Source organism: Anopheles maculipalpis, chromosome 2RL (assembly GCF_943734695.1).
Source record: "Anopheles maculipalpis chromosome 2RL, idAnoMacuDA_375_x, whole genome shotgun sequence".
NCBI lineage: Eukaryota > Metazoa > Arthropoda > Insecta > Diptera > Culicidae > Anopheles > Anopheles maculipalpis.
This window is the reverse complement of record NC_064871.1, coordinates 61,607,682-61,632,501: the sequence shown is the minus strand read 5'-3', so window position 1 is coordinate 61,632,501 and position 24,820 is coordinate 61,607,682. Positions and strand designations below refer to the sequence as shown.

The 24,820-nt window shown below is 42.7% G+C and overlaps 2 protein-coding genes across 2 annotated transcripts in view; both read left to right on the top strand.

The window, feature by feature from the left end:
* Positions 1-24,820, top strand: part of LOC126556807 (patched domain-containing protein 3) — a 32,462-nt gene that overhangs the window by 333 nt on the left and 7,309 nt on the right. The window contains exons 2-7 of the mRNA XM_050212325.1: positions 10,712-10,842; positions 11,738-11,883; positions 13,732-13,949; positions 14,042-14,403; positions 14,491-14,654; positions 18,623-18,961. Coding sequence (XP_050068282.1) covers positions 10,712-10,842; positions 11,738-11,883; positions 13,732-13,949; positions 14,042-14,403; positions 14,491-14,654; positions 18,623-18,961 — 1,360 coding nt within the window. The remainder of the gene's footprint in view (positions 1-10,711; positions 10,843-11,737; positions 11,884-13,731; positions 13,950-14,041; positions 14,404-14,490; positions 14,655-18,622; positions 18,962-24,820) is intronic.
* LOC126557311 (calpain-C) overlaps positions 1-24,820 on the top strand; it is a 38,780-nt gene that overhangs the window by 11,862 nt on the left and 2,098 nt on the right. The gene's annotated exons all lie outside the window — the stretch shown is intronic.

The window sequence follows — 24,820 nt, the reverse complement described above, 5'->3', positions numbered from 1 at the left end:
TTCCTTTCCGCTTCGCTGCTGCATTTGCCGGTGAAGCATTCGGGAACGATTTGTGATAAACCTAAGCTGCAAGAGTACCAAACAAAACAGGTACCTCTAGGAAACAGTTTTGAGGATAATTCACTTTTACACCTTCCGTCCTTTCTTGCTTTTGCGGGTGGCACAGGTCAGTGAGCATTCGGTTGTGCGTACGGTGAGCTGTTCTCTCTTTTCTTTTGTTTTTCCCGGAGATTCCGGAATCCCGCACCCCGTTGTCGTTATGACCTGGTCCCGGTCCAAATGTGTGTCGTTAACAAAAGGGTAGACTGAGACCCCGAATATCGCCAGGATACGAGCGACCGCCGGACAGAACGAGACGGTTCGAAAGCGGGAAAATGTAAAAGCAATTGGTGATAAAACCTGTTCGGCCCCTTTTTCGGGAATGACAGGTTCACCGGGAACGAATTCACTTTCTCCCCGGTGTGTGTATGGTTTGACCCCCTGAGTTTTGGTGGTGATGGCCGCTGTGTTGGCCGTCAGCAGTGGTGTTGGTGGTGGTGAGATCATTCCTGCTCATTCCCGGAACGAGGGTCTGTCAGCCGTGCCCTAGCTCCGTCAGCTGTGCGATCGCGCACTAAAGGCCGGTTTTTCTGATCCACTTCAGAGTTGGCTTGAACCGATTCGTCCATCATGCCCATAACCAACATTCCTCTGCTCAGTCCACACTATCGTCGTGAGTAGCCTTTGTTGAGATAAAACCGCTTATGTTTGGTATCGATGGTTGTGGATAAAAGCATAATGTTTTGCCGTTAAAAATCAAATGAATTTATTCGGCACACATTCCCGCGATGGCGGGCTTCGTGACACCAATATTTGTACCACAGCGGTTCATCATTTGCATTTCGACTGTTAATCCGGGATATCACAATTTAGGGAGAAAATTCCATCACAGATTCAAGCTGTGGGTTAAGTTGGGTTAAGTTAAGTTAAAATTCAAGACGAAAGCTATGCAACAATGTGGAAGTCTGGTACAGTTAGTGTTATCTGTCGAAATGGAATAGACATTAATATTTTCCGAAATTGTGCAAGATTCAATTTGATGATTTTCTATAAGCTTCGTAGGACAAAAATTGCATATTAATTTATCAAAGATACTAAGCTCAGCCTGGAGGTTTGAAGGACTTAGAACGTACCAATACCACTTAGTGCGTTTTGATGGTGGCAGAGCATACAAAATTCCATTTTGCATGAACTTTCATCGTTTTGTATGCTGAGAAATACAATTTTAAATCAATCTATTTCCATTTCAAGCCATTTTAACTTTCAAATACTTTATACTAAAGCTTAGTGAATCTGTTTGGCATTACGCTTCACTCAAGTGCTGCTTTTAATTTCTCGCACAGAGTTTAGCATCCATCCAGCTGCATCAAAGCCCAGCGCCACAAACTTACCTAAATACGGAAGAGAGCAACATGAAAGCTAACGGAATATCGTTGACAACTTGTTCGACGTCTTTTATATTCTGTACCTTGAGGCTTCCATCTGGAAGGTACAGATGGTGCATTCTTGACTGATACTGTTGAACCGAGCATTTGCCTTGAAGGCATGTGCTGTGTGACTGTCGAGAATCACGGAAGCTGACAGAGAGTAAAAAAATAAACCTTACTATTGCAAACAGTGATATCTGCTTATGCCTCATTGAGCGCATAAATAAACATAGCATCGATTTTTCCTGACTGCATCGAGCGACTTGACAGACGCGAGGTTTTACATCGCATAACACTAACGAGAGAGACCTACCACAAAACGGTGCAAAGGAAGATCCCTTCGGCGGACCTACCAAGATCATTTTAATGTGATAATATTTGCAGAATGTGAATGTCGAGCAACCTGAAGCTGTGGAAAGATGATTATCGACGTTTAACATCTAAACATTGTTGATGTAAGGCTTTTTTCTATCTTAAAGTTCTATTGCGCTTAATATTGTGGACGTTATAGCTATCTTTTTGTCGTAAATTTTTTTTTGTATATTGTCTTTATAAGAAACCTTGGCAGATTCTTGAACGAAAAAAAGTGTGTCCTAGCTTAAAAAGTAAAATTAGTGTACTTTGTATGTGTGTACCTGTGCATTGGTGTTGTAGTATGCTTTAACCTGGATCTTCTCAATTAGTCGTAAAAAACCAATTTAATTCAAAACTACTAAAATCTGACTTGATAATACGCGCTAGCCTAGTGTACAATTACATCCCTTCGTATCTAACAAACACATCAAAAGCTCACATTACTCACGATTCTCGTCGATCGAGCGCTATCCAACAGGCAAATCTAATTTCCTCACATACCGCAGATGAATCAATCTGTTCTCAGCAACTTAACCGTAACTTTGGCAGATTTGGTAACATACGTACGGTGGTACATCACACAATTTGCTTAATAATCCATTCTATGAGAAAAGGTGCTCTCCATTTAAACAGCCATTTCTAAAGGGTGCCGGCTTAACGAAAGCCGGAGATATTTCGTACTTTCGAGCCGGGTGGCGGTCGAATAACAGGAATCGAAGCTGAAGTAAAATTCCTCACGAACACACAATGCTAAAACATGGGAAAATATTGCATGCAGGTGATTTTAAACACGCCGATGTTCAAACATTACGGTTCTGCACCACTTCCCAACTAGAAGCTCAGCTCACATACACGCAGGCAGCATTTTGCCTCTTAGCTATTAAACTGGTTGGGAAGTGAGTGGAAAGGTAATTGAAAGAACGGAGCCAATTCGGAAGCTTAGCGGGTTTGGATTTTGCAGTATAAATACATCAAGAAATAAGCAAATATGTTTATAAATTTCCAAACCCACACAGTGTTAGAAGATATTTCTTATAATCTGAAACAAGCATATACATATATCGCTGCTTGTTCCGTACACTTTTAGCTGTCGAATGACGTATTGCTTGTTTTCCTATGCCAACTCGATCACGAGTTATAAACAAACATGTAACTGTCAAAATTATCCCGAACGCGAACCGTAATGTTCAAGAAATTCTAAACGACCAATTTAATAAGCAACGAAAATCTTACATTTGCCACATTCAAACAAAAAGCAAACCCACTGTCCGGAAGGTCTCAGGAAGGAATAGAAAACATTTGCACTTAATTTGCTTTTTCGTCCCATGCCGTGCAATGTCCGGCGCTATTTGCTCCAGCTAATGAAACGAATCGAACACGGACTGATTATTTTTCATCACACGCTCGCGTCCGTGGGTTATTATTTCCGCGGTTAGGCGTACGGGGTCTGTATCCGCACCAGTAAAACCTTTCTCCAAACGTTCGTACACACATATATACACAAACACAAGCATTTGCTTCCTTCCTTCCCTAGTTCCTGTGCACTTTTTTCCTCTTCTTTTGATTCACAATTTAACAGCGTAGGGTGAAAATAAATTAGGCAGCGTTTCACTTGTGACCTTCAGCAGTTTGGCGTTGAGGCGCTTTATTAATTTTGAACAATTTTGATTGTACCTTCTATTGGCGGCAAATCTGGCATTGGTTTCACATTTAAGACACCTTTTTCTATTGATTTTTTAAAGTATAATAACCTCCTCGCTATAAAGCACATTAGAGTCGGCAACTGTCTCTAAGATACTATTTTATGTTGGCATATTTTAGAAAACTTATTTAAAAAAAACTCTTAAGGTACACAATCTCCGATTAATAGCTGCTTTGTAATACTAAGTCAATGCGAGAAATAAATCTTTGTTTAATCCATATACACATAATAGCGTCAATGTTTAAAATATAAACATAGTTGCAGACACAAATTTTCCACAACGATACATGAGAGCAGCTGACTAGCATGGTCCTAATGCTGCCAAACAAGCGGTACCAAACACACGGCAAAACGGTATTGCTATTTCGTCTCTCAGCTTCAGCAATTGCCATAGGCCCGGCCCTGCAAACGAGCGAATCAACATGCAATGAGTGAGAAATCCAGTTTCAACATTCGCCATAATCAACCAAGAAACGAATCTCCGCAGCATTGCTCTCATTGCACCTTTCCCCTTGTTAAGGCCGTCTCTTTCTTGCTCGCATGGGCACTTCGTGTGTCAGATTAGTTATCTAACAAGTGTATAGTTTTAATTATTCCTCCAAACTCTGCAAAATTTTGTTTGAACTGGCGCAATGTAGATGTTTTGATGCACATGTAGATGGCTAACTGCCACGAGGGCCACAGGATGCCGGGCATGTTATCTAATGCATTCTTCGTTTGGCTGTAGCGCCTGGATTGGGGTCAAGTAGCTGCATGCTTCGGTTTTGTGAAAATCTTTTGTGAAATTTAGCATTAAATCGATTGCGTCTAAAATATGTGAAGTTTGGTGTTGAACATATTTATCGATTTTGTTATTATTCTTAGCGAAAATGTCGATATGACACTTCAAATAGCACTTTTCTTTTGTCCTCTAACATTCATCTTGCATACCGTCTGTAAGAAACTAAATATGGTTTGAATCAAGTGTTGACTATCAGATCATCTATTTGACAACTCTTTTTCACCGCTTTGACAGCTAGGACGGGGGCTGGAGAGTTGCATCAAAAAGCGCGACTGAAGAGAATGTGGTAATAATGTCTTCGAAATGGTCAGACGTTTGCCAGCCAGCACAGCCCAACAAGTGAACTGCTGCCCACCAGCCTTTTCACAAGCACGGTGGCAAAACCTAAGCATTACTGCAAATTATACATTACCATCCGCTCGAAAACACTTCCGTTACGGATCTTGCTTTCATCAGTCCTGTCGAGCATTATTTCTTACATTCCGGTACAGCAAAACGGTAGAAAACAAAGCTCAACCAGCGGTGTTAACTATCCAACCTTTCCGAGATCAATCCTCGCTGGTGTTGTTGAATGCGCTGCGTGCTGCTGAAACGTTTGACCGGAAAGATACGAGCGAAAGTATTAATTCTCTTGCACACCCTTGCCCACTCGCACCAGATTATGATAGCGGCATCACGAAAAGGGTTATTAATGCATTTTCTCCACAGCTGGGCACTCTGATCTAATTTAGCGGCGAAGGAATTTCCGCAACATATGACGCAGTTCTTTGTCGGGCATCCAAAAACAAGTAGAATCATATTTTTATTGCTATTTTGCTAATGCTAGCGTCTGCTGCTAAGTTATTCATATTATATGGCAAATAAACTTGGTAAAGCTGTAAGGAAAATGCTTGCAACTAAGGTCTGTAAGGCAGGAAGGCATTTGTGGCTAATAAAGTGTTTGAAAAAGTTTGTCGTCTAAAAATTGCAGTTGTCTTGGCAAATGAATTTCAATCAAAAGATAGCAACATTAATAAAGCTCTGCTGCTGAAATGATATTTTCGATAACACGCCCTATCTGGTGTTATTACTACCAAACACCTTCTACAATGTAGCAACCCATTTCGTTCAACGTAAGCCAAAGGACCATCTCAGTGTGGTAAACGCTCGTTTAATCACCCTTTGGTCGGTCATTTCGGTTACTCAGACTGGTATACCCGTTTTGTTATACAACCAACAACCAGTTAGTCAAGCGTCACATCAAGCACCTACAACAAGCTCCAGTATCTTTTGCTCCAGTCCATTACATTACTTGCATGATCGAGTAGAAAAAAAAATCCTGATACATCACGTTAGATGTGGCAAGTAGAAGAAATTGAAACGCTTAAGCCGAAGTGTAGTACATGTGTCGTTGGTTTTTTTTTCTTTTTGTCATTCAACCTAATCTAATAGTCCGAATAGAACGAATTCATAGATTATGAGTGGTGGAAAAGGTTTTATGTATGAGTAGCTCGATGCCGGTTCGTTGCCTGTTGCGTTGAAGTCTTCCGATTAAGCGAATAATAGCGTGAACTAACAAGTGAGCACCGGTTTGCCTCGTACGAACTACTCGTTACTTTAACTACTGATTTTCCATATTAAGGAATAGTCGCATCAGTTCTGTAACAAATATAAATTTTAAAATTTTTAATCTATGACCGCTTCCATTCTTTATTTTATTCGTCTACCGGTATGGCCGATTACAAGAACTTGTTTTGAAAATGTACTTTGTAATTCCGTTTAACAATTGCTAGCACACACAGGCCGATATGAGTAGCGCTGTTATGTAAATATGCTGACCTTAAGGCTGCCATCACTAAGGGGAAGAAATAACGAGATTTGCCGTCTCATTACATCAAGGTCTCGCAAGGTCTACAGTATCGGTTGATCGTGAGTTATTTAACGCTCATAGCTGGATAAAACAAACAAGAAACGACCACAGCACAGTCATTTGCTTTCGTTTCCAGTCATTACAAGTAGTACACCAGGTACAAGCGATCGCTGTGAATCAAAACTCACTAATATTCACGCTCAGTAAATTAGACGTTTTCAGTTAACAAATCTGTCTTTTACGCTACCGGTCATTCAAAAGTGAAAGCGGCTACTTCAAAATACAGTGCAAACACCGTAAAGTAGATCAGTTGTAATATATTCTTAGTGCCTACAACAGCAGTCATCCGTTCACGTTTATATCACTCCAATTAACCATGCCCCTTAGCGCAATTCGTAAACCCTCAATGACAGCAATCTGTGCCAAATATCGGTGCTTGAGTGACCAGTTTCGCTAGCTGACCGGCATCAACAACAACTACTACTTGTAAGGAAATCAGAGAGAGATGAAAAACTGCTACCAAAGTTGCTATTGTTTCTGATAACTCCTAATGGCTGATGGAACATAGTTTAGCAGGGAAAACGAGTAAAATATAACAATCAACTACACGAAAACTTGCTCATTGTAGTGGCCTGTCCGAAAATGGTGCAAGGTTAACGATGTGAAAACACATAAATTGTGATAGTGTTAAATTATTTATTTTGCTCTCCTTTCCTGCACTGAATCGCACCTTTCTCCAGTGTGAACGAAATATTTATGTTCTTCAAATGTTTGCCTCGGTGATGTTAAAAATACTATCAGCCATCTATTCGAACACTATCTGCACATTGCACACCGTAAGCACAACGGACCTTGTTCCAGAGAGATGATGAGTTCGATTGATTTTCACCATTAGAGCATTTGGAGCGAGACATTTGACGTAGGTTGGCGCTAACATAAAGTCATTAAAAATGCGTTAACACACGCTCAATGCTTCCGCCGAAACTTCTATGCAGATTATCGATCAATAACACTTTTCTAGACGTTAAAACCAATCCCATTCCAGTTGATGAAACTCCTAATGAACTCATCCCTCGTTTCACCGGTGAGTTTTAATAGCTTGGGATCATTGTGCGCCTAATGAAGCTTAACATTATTCATGTGTGAGCGAGAGGGCTTAAGATTCGAAAAGCGAACGATTTACATTAACTGGTCTTTATTCTAATTGCTTTGACAGCTTGTTCACCCGGATTTTCTGATTTACAAAAAATCTATTCCATCCTTTTCAATGCCAATAACTAGAAAAAAGCTTAGTCCTGTTACATGACCAAACGTTTCTGAAACATTTCATGTACTACTCATGCTTTCTTTACTCAAGAGCTGACGTGGCTGAAAACTAGGCGTGAAATATGAGCCAGAGAAAGGCGTTGTTTCTCCCTCCGAGATCAACGTTAAGCCCTCTTTAGAGCCTCTGGATTTCGTCTTGAGACCAGTTGGAAATAGGTCGACCTTCGTTCGTGGGCCGGCTGCAGTATCATTCATCCACACTTGTCTACCATCGCCACAGGCTCGGAAGCATCATGCACGTCGTATTTCAGAGCGTAGCGAACGGAAAGCAGGTGAACTGCACTTGCACACACAGCATCGCACCCTATTACTGGCAGCCGTAGCGTGCTAATGCATGGGCTCAATCGATGGTGCATGCAGCAAGGCGCACCATGATTGCTTCAAGCAGCTGATGCTGGAGATAGGTGCTGATGGGATGGGTTTTCTTGTATAGAAAATCACACGCGCCATCACTGCACCGTTATTTTCCCACCAACGATTACTGCAGTTCGAATTTTATGCCTATTGCCAACAAATCTTGCTGCAACCGAATTTTGTATGATTGCTTAATCTTAAGTAGACGAACTTTGAACTTTCTTTAAGCTTTTTGAAATAAATAGTTGAATGATTACTTAAATTAAGTAACATAATGCTAGAGACCGAACTATTTTCTTCTTACTTCAGAAGATAGACTTGTTTGTGTTCTCTTTAATCTGGTGCTAGAGACATAGGTTTGAGGTTCTATTGAGGGTGAACCGGAAGCTTAGCAAAGGATCAAGCTGGAGATAGAATATCAATAATTCAGGAACTCCTCCCACGACAGTCCCAGTTGGACTGAAAATTGTGGACACGCTCGAGAGAAAAATCCTCATAATAAGATTTGACCCCTTGTGCGTTGCCCTTCGACGGAAAGGAATTCCTACAATGACGCTATTTCTGAGCAACACAAGGATAGCACATTTGTGTAGCGAAATATATGCGTCAGGCTCTAGTGGGTCCGGTTTGGTCAGGAGAATACCGCGTAAAGGTTTTTTGGCCTTCCGCATGGTGAGAGGTGACATTATTTAAAGTTTGTCTCCGAATCCGAATGTCCGGATGTGTTGTTGGGTGGAACAGTATCGATCTATTGTTCGATTACTATTAGCTTAGCGAACCAAAACTAGCAACTCGAAAAACAATAGTTAATAACAAATGATAACAGTACTCAACAAATGTAGATTTTAAATAGACTGAACGATGTTGATCAAGAAAACGGAACGAAACGAAGATAAAAGCTACACCTAAAAAACATCCGATCATAACGATCAACCAGTCAACCAATTGATTTAACTCGGGGTACTTCACTCTGCCTTGTTACTCAACTTCCATAAATACCACGTTCAAATTACACAACAAAAGCAAACAAAAATAGCCCCATAATCCTCGGTTCGCGTAGAGAGCGAGAGAGAGAGTGTGTGTATGGATGGCTCGCAGGAGATTTTACTGTTTGCTTTTAATGTTGGAAAATTTTCCAATGCAACACTCGATCGAATCATCGTACAATATCGAACGATATGATTACAAGTGCGGTGATAGCAAAACAACAAGTGAAAATTTGATCAAATCGCACAAGCTCATGTGAGGCCACAAAGGCTCATTTCTCTCGGTCCGGCACAGATTGTCGACCTTTGTATTGCACTGGTTTTCACTGTTTTGCATCGCAAGCAAACATGTTTATGTTGCATTGGATGCTAGGTTTTGCAGAAAAAAATCCCCCCTATCGATTTCCTGTTTCGGTCGATAGAAAGTGAAACGGATATGCTGATGGGTTCGCTGGTCACACCTTTAGCTCACCTCTTGAGGAACCTTTGGCTTAGAGCTGTGTGCAAAGCTATCATTACATCTGGCCATCGGGATATGAGATGTCCAGTTCATAATTGGTGTCAAACTATCTCACGCGAGCAAAAACAACACACGCATGTACACGAAAACTTCTCACCTTAGTCTCAACCGAAACGGATGTTTGGGTCTGCTAGTTGGCCTGCTTGTCGCATGTAATTAAACTAACTTACATTACACTGGAATCAGTCACATGACATTTACCTTTCCCATTAGATTATCGTCAGGTAAAGTGGGTCAATGTCGGATGTGGCATATGTTGTAGCATTTTTTTTTTGCGTGATTGTGCGCACTATTGTTTGCTACCCAATGGCTATGGGTAACTTTATGCAATGTGCGACGCAATGTACTAATGTTTATGGCTCAAGATATAACGGGTAAAGGTAAGGAGAGTGTAGCAATATTTTTTTTTCGGACATGAGAAGAAATCAAAGTAGAGATAAAAAAATATGTTATAGTTAAGCAAATGGTGTGTAGTTGAGTGTAGCTGGAGCAGATATGAATTTACACCAGCTAAGAAATAATATTTTCAAATAGTCGAATAAACAGTGGATCAATTCGCTTTTCATAGCGATCGTGCTAGCTGTACTGACTTACCGCATGTGCTTTGTCACACTGCAAAGAAAAAAAAAAGATTGTTATTCACTGTGTCATGCTGAATCCTTAAACACTTAGTCACATGTATTCGGCTTGTTTTAAAGTACCATTTTTTTCCTTCTTCTGCTTAAAACGCCCGTTGCGTTCACTTGCCGGAGGTCAAAGCAAGCATTCATGATCTGAATAACCTTATCTTAGCAGTCGACCCGCACAGTCGACCATGGCCCTACAACATAACTATTCAAAACGTGCAAATAGTGGGAAATTACACTGCTTGAGATTTTCCCTTTCGTTCACCAGTCAAAGAACTTCAAGCGCGGTCGGTTCAAAACCCGTACCCGTGCCCATGCGATGGAAATGGAAAGTTTTGGTTTTGTGTTGTACACACGTTGGGCGTCTGCGCCGTACAATTAGCTGGTATGGAGCTCGGCATAATCAAACGAGAAAATCAAATCTTTTCACAATGTTTATGTTCGTCCAGCGGGTTTCTGCACCACCGCAACGGCGGTCCGACCAGGTCGGAGTACTTTCAATGTGGAGTGCGCTCATTTTATGTGCGTCCTGGCGCTCGTGCTGACATATGTTAAGTTACCCTCATAAGACGCTTAAGACGCTCTAACTAGGTGCGTGTGCGTCACGATCCATCTTTAATCCATCATTAGTTGAAAAGATTGATGAGTTCGATTACCTTTCCGACACTAAGCCTATGCCGTCGTTAAATGGTTAACGTTTTTTTTGTCCTCGCACCTCTATTAAATATACATTTTGTTTCTTTGCAGATGACTTGCGGCATTTCTTGTGTGGACAATGCACTGAACAAATCTTTCTTCAAGCTGGGTCTCTTTATCGGGAGACATCCAGGCTACTTTCTGATAGTACCTGTCCTACTGGCTCTTCTGTGTATGACCGGGTAAGTACTGATGTAGAGGATAAAGTGAAACTAACTCGTTGGCTTGGTTTAGCACAGAAGCAGGCAAACGATGTTGCTAATTTCACCAAATTGCAATGCTTCATTAAGGAATGAAACTAAACAAAACAAAAAATTAGGGAAAAATGCAAAAGGAAAGTATTTGGCAAGATTGTATCGCTTGTGAATCATGCACGGTTTCGGGGTTGGAAAAATCTGTAGAAAACAGTAGTAAATTGTAGTAAATAAAAGTAAAAAGAATGTACGCGCAATAGTACTAATAAACAAAAGCTCAAAGAAAGCATCATCAAGTTACGCCTACCAATAATCGAGACGCAAAGCTTTCAGTTTTATTTGTTTCAATAAAACAATTTAAAGACCGACAGCTTCTCTGTGCAGCGTAAAAAAACATGCGATGCTGTAAATATACTTTCATTCTTAGGTTTTTGCTCGTGTTGTAAAGAAAAAGGAGGATAATCGATTTAAAGTAACAATGTTTACTCGACTTTTACTTGCTTTTCTTACTCGAACCCACACGAGCCTTCGTCATGTAGATGATACTGACGCAACGCCAAAGGCAGAATAATCATAATTATTTTTATTTCGCGCTTTACTATTCACTAATCGCCGCACGTACTTTACATTACCCGAAATAGGATGCAAATTTACGTAAACTGTGATTTTATGATGTCTACAGCTTTGATCTCGCTAAGGTTTCATTAACTTCTGACACGTTCTATGGTGTATCTGTCTATTGCGGACGTTTATTTTACGATCGATAAAGACAATGATGCCCTTCACAAACATTACTAACACTTGACACAAACGCTACTAAAATTAATATCTGCTGTACCTACGATCCCGGATTTGATTGGTTTGTTTTTGTGCTTCGTTGCAGCTTTCAGCAAATAAAATACGAAATCGACCCAGAGTATTTGTTCTCGCCAATCCGGGGCGAGGGCAAATCGGAACGTGCCATCGTTGAGAGCTACTTCAAGGTCAACTATACGCACCGTTTCAACGTTGGAAGAATTACTCGCCCGGGTAAGGATGCAAAAGCCTATGCAGTTGCAGGAAACATAGTGTAGCGCAGGATGCAGTGCCAATTAGACCGGTTATAAATGCCTGTCCTGTGAGACCGTTCCACTTTTCATCGGCTGAGACTGGCCCTCGTCAGCTAGGCCGTTTCTTGACTACTTTCATTTCTAACCAACAGAACTAACGGGCATATAAAAACAGGCTTTTGATACTACACTATCGGGTGGAATTGAGCCAAACACACACACACATACACTTTGGTAGGCTGGAAGCAATTACCATGCTTTATAATTTGCATATGAACGAAACGAAATTTGTTGAATGACCAGTTCGCAAGTTGTGCGAGGGATATCCCCAAGCAAAGATCCCAACTCATGTAGAAAACATAGTTTAAGCTGACCATTTCGGATGAGGAAAATTCGTTAATCATTTGCACTCACTACAATAACCCAATTAGGAAAAATGAGGGGAGCAGAATATGCAGAGTTTGTCGCTTATATCATGCTCATGTCTTTCGTGTGCTCTAGCACCAGCCACAGTTTTAGCAGGAAAATATTCTCTCAAACCCAGAATTAAACAGCAAAAACAATCAACTATAATGTTCTCGTGAGACATTTCGTAAACAATGCCGCGTGGCTATTTCTGTCCCGATGAAATTACTATCAACGTAGAGTTCGATTCGCAAAATATCCTAATATACAGCACGTGTCATGGATACCTCTGGCCGAATGACGTAAATAAGAAAGGTGTAAATGATGATCGATCGCGACGATAAATCCCACGGCTGCTTTGTTTTCTTTTTTTTTTTTCGCCAAACGAATCGTAAGGTGCATCTTATCAGCAGCATACAGAAAGCTGTAGATCGTTTCAACCCTTTTGTAACGAGAAATTGCTTGCATTGTTTTACAACTGAGCGTAATTAATTATTGATCTGGTTTAGGATAACTTTTTTTACTGACTGTCCTGTGCTGGTCACGTGCGATGCTTTTTTTTATGGCCCACGAGTGTAGATCGATAAATAGAATTGCAGATAAATCATGTGTAGATTCTCGATAATAACAATAAATTTCAAGCATTGCGCATTTCGTACTGGACCAGATCTTTTCAGGCCAACTTTTCAACCTATTATTATCATTGCACGAAATGGACTATGTTTAGTTTCGCTATAAAACTTTTTTACAAACTTGTTACAGTTTTTTTACGCTACCAAGCACTTCTTTGTGCAAAAATCCCTTAAGGTTGTTTAATCAATGTTCCGCAAGTAAAATCGAACGACCTTCAATGGCGACCCGTGTACCTCGGTACCTTCTTTAGCGTTTCTAACTTGATCGTGGCGCTGGCGCTAATTAACACTACCCCGATCGAGTGCGTGTGCAGCTGATATATGTAGATTCCGTTACTGATTCCGATCGGGCCGATTATCATGCCAGGAAACTGGCTCATACATCGTCAGCCTTTGCAAACTGCAACAATTAGCTGTGAGGTTTGCAGGTAATCGTATCGAGCCACAGTACAACACCGTACAACAAAAGGCTGCCCTGTTGAATGGACGTCTTGTACGTTTCTAGGTTAATAATAATTTCTTAGTTGCCTTTTAAAGGAGCTTTGCGTACGAAACAGCTCACAGAAGTGCACACAAAAGCAATCACGCCTTTAGCGAACGGAAATATCCACACTAAACAGTAAGAAACGTAATTTAAAATATCCATTCCATGCTACAGCTCTAGGACAACTGTTTCATGCTGAAAATTCGCAATCAAATGTTATCCTTGAAAAAAATCGATTAAGATTCCCCAGTCTCAAACGTAGAATTGGAGCAGAAAATTGTCATGCGATCGATCTTTCCTTCCACAGGACGGTTCGGCCGAGTAATTGTTATTTCGAAGGACGAACACAACAAAAATCTCCTGCGTAGTGAAGTTTGGCAGGAGCTACGACTGCTGGACGGCATTATACAGAACGCTACGGTCCAGTACGATGGCGAAACATTCACCTACCGTGAGGCTTGCGCTCGTTGGGAAAACGAATGCTTCACGAACGATATACTGAATCTGGATAAAATCATTGACGAGGTAAGCGTGCGATTTGCTTCAAGGATGTATCGTACCTGTACGTTGAAAAGTGTAATGCATTTCACGTTTTATTCCATCTGCTTTCCATTTAGGTCGAAGCGGGTGACTTAAACCTAACGTTCCCTGTAATGTTTAATCCCGTCACGTGGGATGCGCACGTTTTTCCGGTATTTTTCGGCGGAACGCAAGTGTCGGAAGACAATCTGATCATTTCGGTGCCATCGCTGCAGCTAGTGTACTTTGTAACGGCAGACTCCAAACGGCAGGATGCGCGTGGTGCTGCCTGGGAAGAAGCGTTCCTGGAGGCCGTTGGATATGCTGAAGATCATGGAGTGTTTAAGTACATCTCGGTGGCCCGGTTTGCTTCGCGTACACTCGACCACGAGCTAGAACGGAACACGCGTACGGTAGTACCGTACTTTAGTTCCACCTTCGTCCTGATGATTGTGTTTAGGTAAGGGTTCATATAGATCGCAAAAGTTAATCAGCTACAAAATTAAAATTATATTTTCGGCATTTTGCACCATTTTCCCCACTCTAGTGTTGTGACCTGCATGATGGGTGACGTGGTAAGATCCAAACCCTGGCTCGGGCTGATGGGCAACGTGTCGGCTGTGATGGCAACCTCTGCCGCTTTCGGACTGGCCATGTATCTGGGCATCGAGTTCATCGGAATCAATTTGGCGGCACCGTTTCTTATGATTGGTAAGACTTGCCTCACTGCTCTAATTGCACCGTCACAGCAATATCCAATGTACGGAAAATGATTGACCCGAAACCGCGTAATCCATTCACGTGCATCACGTCCCTGATGAGTATAGCCAGCAGTGGCTCGTCCGCTGGTACTACTTAACATACCCCATTGGATGGCATTTTCCTAACACTTGTTGTTGCCGTCGACCAAATTGATCTCTCGCCATTCACGCCTCCCGACAGACAGCCTACGGTGACGTAAGCTATCTTGAGCACTTTGGCCTAAAATGCAAGTGTACTGAAAATGTCCAAATATTGCACAGATGAACGATGCTGTTACAAAGGACGTTTACTTCATTTTTTTATGTACAAAATTAACTTTATTGTGCTGAACAACCACTGCAGCCCTTAGTCATCGTTCGATCGTATTTGGTGGGATTATGGCAGCACGACCATGACTACTTCCAATAGTATCATCTTCAGGGCGACATTGGACCACCTATAAAAACCTTCCCCCCAAAACAATGTCACCCCGCTAGACGGTCAGATTGTTTTCTACCCGTTCATGCTTACAATGCAGGCAAAGACACTGGTGCCACTGTGCCTGCGATCATGAAACGGCACAACGATTCTCGTACTACATGAGCAGAATACTAATTACCGTTTAAGTAGGCGACTAACCTATCGCAAGGTGCACATCATAGACGTGGTAAATGGGGAGAATTGTTTTTTTTTTTTTGGATTTAAAAATACGAATAGCTGGGCAACGCGGCACAGAAGCTTTAAAAGTTAGAGTATTAGGTTATGCAAGTATTATACCGATTCAAGTACCAATCAAAAAGTTTATTAGGAAGGAATTTTGAACATGACATCGTTTATGGAACTTCCGATTCTGATGTGCTCAATGTCCGTCCATTTCCAACAATGGTCCGGTGCTTGTTGGTTGGTTATATGAAAAGATAACTCAACATTAACACCTGCTTCCTGGTTCAACATCTCATTCGCGTTATGACCTCAAAATGCATATGTGTGGATTAGATAACCGTCCGTCGTCTCGTAACGAATGGATTTTCACGCGCGTCAAATCATATCAATCAAATTTTCATATTTTCCATCACGCTTTTTCTGCACGTGCACCGGCACCGGAAGCCATCCGGAAGTCTTGTTTGCTTTATTTCCTTTTACTTCTTGTCTGCCTGCGCTTCTTGTCTGCGCTATCATTTCAACAGCACAAAGCAAACAGTACCATTTTGATAAATACTTACTATTACCGTAATATTGCGCCAGTGCCACAAAGCTTGATCATTTTCGAATTATTTTACTCATCTTGCCTACGCCAATGATATCGTTCGGTTGGAGAAACGCGAAAGAGGCAAAACCAGCGGGTCGGTAAAATCTTTGGAGCAGTGAAATGAACCAAAAAAGAAATCAAACAGTCAGCATGCCAATTAAGCATGTGAACAACGTCTCCCCACCCTCGATCATTTCGAGGTGCGCGAGTGTACGAAAGGCCGTTGCATAACAAGTGCCGCTTGGGAAAAGAAATATGTATACAATTTCCAAACTCTATGGTATTTGCCAATGATGCCAAAAGATAAGTACTCGCGGGTCTGCGCTGAGCTATGGTGAAAAGAAAGGCAATAGACGCTGGCAATACACGCACAGTTGGGAGGTTTTGGATGCGAGCCGCGAGTATTGGAGAATTCAACAATCAACATGACCGATGCACTCAATTGCCGGCAATTTAAGGCCACCGAAGGTGCGCCACAAACGACGACGTTTGCATTTGCCCGTAAGTGCATTTACGAACAACACCCCCTCGCCGGGCGTGGAGTAACTTAATGTAATGGACAAACAGATCGCCATTGCAGACTGACGGTGCACGTGGTGGCAGGGACTGGAAGTGGAGGAACCATTTCGGTAAAAGATAATCACATGAACGTGCTAATGCGCACACCTATGACGAATACAGTTGCTACAAAAATGTGCGTAAATTGTTGTTAAAAATTGCATTAGTGCTAAGGAATTCTTTGGCACAAAAGTATTGCTAGTAGACAAAGTAATCGGTTCATCATCTATTCGATCGTAAAATAGATTTGGTAATGCTTGAGATTCACGGTACATCTTCAAACCGCATGTCATAAAGCTTTAGCCCAGATAACCGCAAGCTTAACGCGAATTTAAGTGCCACCGTCTATTTTCAGCTGCAATTTGATAGTGAATGGTGTTTCAATTACGGCAAAGGGTTGTGGTGCCGCTTTTATGCAGCTAGTCTCCGCAACCGACAGCCACAAGTGATGATAACGTGCCTTAACAAAACGCTCCTTAAGGTACGGCGAGAGACAAATTTACCACAATCAATCGGAGGGAGTCGTCCATCGTTAGGGTTATTGTTGGCTAAATAACCATTACACATTTTTAGCCTGATCTAGGTCACTGGAGATGTACTATATGAGATGTCTTAATGGAAGTGGTAGGGTCAGGGATACACTTCCCACAATCATTGCATTGCTGACCTTTGTACACCCAACACCAAAGAGGATGTTTCTTGCATTCTTGAAATATTTTGTAAAAGTTCCTTATTTCTCTCTCCTCTCGCCGTATCAGTATGGTCTAGGTAAAACAAATTAAGTTGCTCTCCGCAAATTGATCCTAGAACCAAATGAAGCGAGACTGGTAAAAACATGTTTCAGGAGATTTTTTCAATATTTTTTTTCAAGGCCAATTGCACCGTGCATGTAACAAGAAATACTAGGAGCGCCTACGTCTTTGGCTAATTAACCAAACCTTCAAATTCTTCTACCACCAGCAACCTGTGGCGCAACTTTACGTCCGTTTACCGATGTCTGCACAATAAGCAACACTGACTCCTAACTAAGGTTGTAGACACACACACACGTGTACACGTGTTAACGATCCTTTTACCTCCAAAACGTTACACACCATGGTCTGATAAGCTTCTGTATACCGGAAACTTGTACAACTCGGCTCTTGGTTGTATGCCGATATGCTACGTTATAAGAAGTTTTGTCTACAGGAACTTCCGATCAGTTTTAAGTTCTTATTACGATCAGTAACAAACGCCTTATCCAATTTTCAGTGTATGCAAAGCCCAAAATATGCCCAGAGCTACCTCTGGTCCATTTCTCATGGACATCTTTCGCAAGACCAGTAACGAATTAATTAAAAACACCTCAAGAGCTATACCGCTGCTGGAACTGGCATATTATTTTGCAGAGATCCTGCGGAAATTGGCTGCGGACTGTGCCAGAGCATGGATCCGTGTCACTTACCGTAAGATCGGCACATTTAGCCGTGAGTGAGTGATTAAGCGACCCAAACGGTAAATTACACCTTTACCTAGAATGGTGAAATTACGGTTTGCTTGCTTCGACAGCATTCGTGCCACCACTGTACGAAATACTCTGACCGTCGAGCTGCTACCTCGATGGCAAAAAGCAGAAACACAAGTTCTATTTCATCGTGCGTTTTACGCGGTTCACGTTTCTAATTGCGATTCTTTGGGGCGGGTAGCTGTAGATCGATCACCGCCAGCTATCGGTTATCGCCTTTCGGCCAACCAAGTTTTGTAAACGAACAACTGTAGCCGTAGCCGCCGCACACAAAACTCACATCGTCGCGCATACTTGAGCGCATGATTATGTCATTGCGAATAAAAGCCTCATGGAAGGGGGTGAGCGATGCGTGTGCTGTGTGGGTTGTAATTATCCACCCAAAGCTGCTCCATCGTATCGTTATGCAGGTCTGTAACATGTGTGGCTCTAGTGTGGCTATAGTAAGTACTCAGCGTCGTCGATCGTAGGTTTTGGGGCAACATAAAACAATTTTTGAATAACAAAACAGAACAAACAACAGAATAGCGACACTCAAGATAATGTAGTCGTTAAACTAATAAGGAATAAATTTAGCATACGATACAAAGGCTCCTTAATTCTTACATTAATATTGCATCATTACAGGTATCGGAATCGATGACACATTCGTCATGTTGGCCGCGTGGCGACGGACGTCCGTGAAGCTTTCCGTTCCGGAGCGTATGGGTCACATGATGTCCGAAGCGGCCGTCTCCATCACCATCACCTCGCTGACCGACATGATCTCCTTCTGGATTGGCATCCTCAGCCCCTTCCCGTCCGTGCAGATCTTCTGCGCGTATAGCGGATTTGCCGTCTGCTTTACCTACCTCTGGCACGTCACCTTCTTTGCCGGTTGCATGGCCGTATCGGGACACTGCGAGTTCAAAAATCTGCATGCCATCTTCGGATACAAGGTTCTGCCGGAATCGGTTGCTATAAAAGGTAGGTGGACAGCACCCGTAAGCGTAAACAAAAGCGTTCAGTTATATCAATAACCCGTTAGCCCGCTGGTAGCATAAAGGGCACGATGAGCGAATGAAGAAGCAGGTGAAGAAACATTAAAACTGCATCGAAAGGTTCACGGGAGCATCATTGTATTGGGAGGCTGAATTGAACCATAAATGTCACGTTTATAGCCACGGAAGCTTTTACTGCTTACTGTATCGAAAGATGATACGAGTCGCTTACGGGCGTAATATAGTGCATTCCCAGCTGACTCCAATCGAATGCCGCAATCGCTTACACATTTGCACACCCGATCGTGTAGAGGGAGGAAATAAGCCTCAATGATTCCCGCTTCCTTCAGTGTGTAATTCGACGAGGGCATGAATACTTAACATCATCTGCTCATTCTCGTCTTCCCCCCGCGTCCCTTGGATGAAGGAATCAACCTACACCATTATCTCGGTGAACGATTACCGGCCTGCAGTTTATAATTGGCACGCAAATATGCACGCGACTCGTTGTGAAGATCCGATTGATTAATCTCGGATGCGCTTACGCATGCGAGTGCGTGGTACCAGTTCTAAGGCGAAATGTGATGTGTTATTGTTTTAAATTGCAGTACAACTCGTGCAACTAGCACTTAGTAAGCAACCTGTAAATTGAGATTATTTTTTGTGTTGATTTCATAATGTTCTCATCAAGTTGTCAAGTTGGAAGATTTTGAGACTTCCAGGCTCTTGGCAAGAAAAAGCGCTCACGCTTATGACAGCTTTCCTCCATCGATATCCGTGCCCATTATTCGTTACCCAAACCCTTAGAAATGATGTGCATTCAATATCGATTGAACTACGCTCGAGATTTCTCACACGTCATGGTTGGCCTCGTTGCTGGAAAGTTTATCCTACTGCATGTCGCTGCATCTGACCGGACCGTGCTCGCATGCTCTGTCCGCCACTGCATCGGTTTTCTAACGGTAAACGGGCCGGCACCTTGGGACCGGTCGAACCATTCAACGCTACAACGAACACCTACCGCACCAAACGGTACAACGAGAACGCCAGCATGAGAACGGTCTCAAAAAATCTGCTTAGCCCACGCAAAATTTCTTTTTATCAATCTACTCCACAACAATTTATGGGGATCCATCGAGACGCAGGATTTTCTTCCTGCTCTCACTGCTCCAATGTTCATGAGCCGAATGTTCCCTGTTGCACACCGAACAATGAATCAATCCTCAAATGGCCATTTACGCTGTTGGTGGATGGTGTTTGTCGGTACCAGAGGCGCTTTTTTACGGACGATCAAAACGATCGTCCGTAAAAGACAGCGCTGCATCTTTCCTCTCCTAATGGGGTGCCTGTTTTCGGAGGGTGTCCTAAAGGTGGCCGTGGAACCCCTTCTTCGAAGCATTAGAACTAACGAGAAATATGTCGACGCTATACGGAAGGCGGTAACGATTGGGCGACGACGTTCTATTAGACAACCGTGTCTAGATCAATTAGATGACCGGTTAATGATACTTCGGGACCGGGACCGAGGATAAGGGCCGCGGCCACATATAACGAGTGCGGCCGAGAAGTGACGGTTGAAAGCGCGATAAGCATCTCGTGAACGAAAGCGTCCCACAACAATTTTAAACACCACCCTTAAGGTAGCTGCCGATCGCGTTTTTCTCCGATTGAAGGGAAAGATTTGTATGCCAACTGCCACTGCTTAGCTCAATTCTTTTCATGGAATGCAGACCACTTTCTTTCGCTTATGCTAGCTCTAACAAGCTTTAGTCTTTCAGCTACGGCAAAAGGGAATTCTAAAACTTTGGCCGTTCTGCATGATCTTCTTCGACAAAATTAACTTGGTGTGCATGCTTACGGTTGACGGCATGAGCTACTTTGAAGTGGACCGTTTGATAACGTAACCTGCAACCATATGCCGTTGGGCCATGGAGGGCGGTTGGTTGGGTGTGGCTTTAAGAAGAATCCTGGTGTTCGACTAAAGTGATTTTTCGATTAACGAAGTTTGAAGTTATGTACAGAGAACCTAACCAAAATTAAACATTTATTAAATGTAAACTACCTTAGCTAATATTCTAAGGACTTCCCTGTATCCGCGACTTAACAACATTAAACACGAAACCGGTGCTGCGATCTAGAGCCGGTAGGGCTAAACGTGTCAGTAAGTTAACATATAAAAATACCCAATACGAAGAAGAAATGTAGGGAACTCCGGGCGGAGATTCGATTCCATTTCAAGTGTTTTGATAAATAATGCGTTCGATGACTCCATTACCGTAGATGGGCCGATCTTCGAGCATTACCCATGCAAACCTCATCCACACATAAATAAACCAAAGTGGATAAACTGGGACGATACATTGTAGGTACAGAAATGGTTGGGAAAGTTGGGACAGTAGGTCAGTTTTGCACTCCTTACGCCCTCAAGAGAGAGAGAGAGAGAGAGTGAGAGAGAGAGAGAGAGAGAGAGAGAGAGAGAGAGAAAGCCTCGAAAGAACAATAAGATATCTTGAACTGCATACAACTGCTGCACAGCTCCTGATTGAGGCCACTATTATGTAACCACATTAAGACCAACCTTTTTTTTCGCGATCATCAATAAGAAGCTCCGTTCGTGCGTCAGTCTTGAGCGATCGATTCCCTTTCCTTCGATGCACGGCCGTATACGTGCGCCAATTGGCCAATAGGAAATTCCCAAGAAAAGGCCACCAGAGACTCTCTGCACATCATCATTTGGCCTCGCGAACGAAGTTCATCAAGCGAGTGTGTGTGTGTGTGTGTGAAGAGCATTCAATTAAGTCCTGCCATGCTGTGACTGATTCATCATGCCTAGGAATATCGGTTTTGGCTACAAGGAAGACCTTGCTCGTGCTCGTGACAATGGAAATGGAAAATTGAAAATAAACCATGACCAATTCGGTTGATGAATTTAAAAATAAAGCTGCCCTAGTAGCGCTGTTAGCGTCTTAGGGTATTTAAATTTGTATTTTTGTAAGAAAACTTTCAAGTACAAAAAAATACTTTATTGCTGCGTATTCAAATAAACAAAATTAAAAGAACGAACACTTTCAACGACACCTGAAGCATGCATTGGTTTAAATGAGTTCAAATTTGAAACAATTATTACCAACACAAAATGTGCAACCGATCTATTACCCAATTACATCATCATTAGCAGGGCAATCATCCTTGACTCCAGCTTTTGCAACAGTCATCGATCGATCGAGCGGTCGATCAGAAAGTGTGCTTTAATAGAAATTCAATAAATTATAAATTAAAGCACAAACATCATATGGTAGGGATCCTTCACCTTCATACGATCGCGGTCCGTTAGACTGCACAAGGGAGGGATGAGCACGAGTGTAGGTTACGGACTTAAAAATGTTAAACTACTGTGCCGCTGCCCGTGCTCACTCACTCCACTGCCCTCGATTTCACGCCACGCTCGGTAGTGGTAAGTTTTGAAGAAGCCCAGCAGCTAAGCTGTCGGTCGAACAAACATGTGCGTGTGCACCAATTTGGGGTCAGTAAACTGTGCTCCCTTCGTGTGCAGCGTGGTGCAGCATGCAATCTGTCGCTGGCACGGCCATCGTCCTTGTGTCAGAAAAAAACAAATGGCAGGTGCGTCGGATGTCGTCTAGCATGTGCCATGTGCCAGCCAAGCGTCTATCGTGCGGTACCGTTTATCGCATTTATTTGTTGTAAAAAAGGTCGTGATCTAGGAAATGCGGTTCTACGAAGGAAATCAAGCTTGGTGAAAACTGTGCATTGTCTAGATTGATATGTTAGAGGAACCTTGTCGCTACTTGCATTATACACTCCGGAAGCTGAGTTAAGCAAACCGTATGACACTCGGACGCCGATATTGGCTTATAATCGTTGCTGATAGCGAGACCAACTTAACTAGGATCGAACAAGGTTCAAACGACTCCAAGGCATAACACAACATACAGACCAACACGAGTGCTCGGTTCTGTAATCAGCCGCCGGGTGATCTCGGCGAGAAACGACGCGAAACCTACGCGATGCCGGTGTCACCAGCTAGAACGGTCGGTACGCGTACATTCGAGAACGACGAAAGACGACTTTACTGTTGACAGCGCAAACACGACACGCCATCCACGCCTTGCGAGAACTACCATCACTTGCCGGTGATCAGCGGTCGGACAGCAAGTAAGCAGCATATTTCGAGCAAACGGAAGCGAATCATTTAGGTGAATAAATCAGATTATTTACGATACGTCGCGGCGACATCGTGGCTAACTCAGTCTAGCACATTTCCAACCGTCCATTCATCCAGAAGCGAAGCTCACAGACAACCGAACGAAACGAACCAAGATCCGATACCGTATAGTGCACGGCACATGTGTGGCGAATGGATCCCAGCACACAGTACACTCTTGTGTACGGTTGATTCACCGGGTGAAGCTGTGACCGAATTGGCAAGATGATACCGTTACAAGGGCCCTGCTGCTTAAAACAGTATCTTGAAACCATACAATCCGTTTCGCCGCTTCAATGCACAACATGTAATAATCCAATAAACATGATAATTAGTTTAAACGAGTAATCGCCGACACATGATCTGTCCAGTGATAGGCGGTACCGGCATGGCAGAATCATCATGATCGTGCGAATGATACTTATAGTACCGAAGAAAGCGCGAGACGTTGTGATGCGATTCCTAGAATTCTTGGAACAACGACAGCCATTCCACTTCCTAGTAATTAAGGAATCTTGTCTATTTTTTGCCCAAGTCGTGCTTTCTTTGGAAGCATCCTATGCACATCTGTTGGACGAATCTGCCATAATGCGTTTAAATATAAGCTTCATATTTTGCATATTTATGCACTAAATTACATATTTCATGAGCGTCAAAAGTTTTGTTTTAACCGATTAATTTCTTCGAGGCTTCTTTCATTTTTGTTACGAAACCATACGTGTGTGTGTGTGTCCATTTTTTGTCACTTTCGTTGCGTTTCCCCATCCAGACCGGAGTAGATTGCTTCAAAGCAATCAGCGGTATTTCCCCGGTTATGATTGAAACAAATCGCAAGTAAAAAAACCTAGCGATGATTGCAATCCCCAAACGTGTCCCCGTATCTTCTGGGGCTCGATGGTATAAAAACCGGCCACACTTAAACACACACCCGCGGGAGCTTTCACGGTGGAGGAAGCGTCGTGTAATCAATGTGCAGACCGGGCAAACAAAAACTAACAGAAATTTCAATAATAATTACCGATGAAGTTCAGCGTTACTTTGCACTGACCCGAACTGTTCGCTCTTGGGTGCCGTGAGATGAGAGTGGTCAGTTTCCCTTTTGTTTTTCTCCCGGCTCACACAGCTCCAGGGAGCCGGTATCGCCGGTACGGGAACGAGCGTGACCGCTGATGAAACAACGCGTTATGTCACACTGTTTGACACTATACGTGAAGATGTAACCGACGACGGGCAGATCCCAATACAACAATGGAACGGCTTCATCAGGATTTTACTCGATTTCGTTACTCGACCAGTGGGTCAAGTATGATTTGGGTGTGTGCGACCGCACTGATGAACCTTCAAACAAAGCACGCAAAGCGTCATTGCGAGATCGCGAGGATCTTCGGTAACCACTGGGCCCTGGTGCCTGCACTGTAGTGGCGAAGAAAGTCGCCGTACGTCAAACTTTCCAGCAAACAGCGACAGCCAGCAAATATAATTCCTTCTGTTTCTTCTTCGTCCTGTTGTACCTCGTTTGCTCTGGATCTCGAGCCATGAGTCACGTTACTCAACCTTCGCCACACTGCACTTGTATAACAGAAGTTGTAAATTAATCGAATCGTTCACTAAATTCGCTGGAAC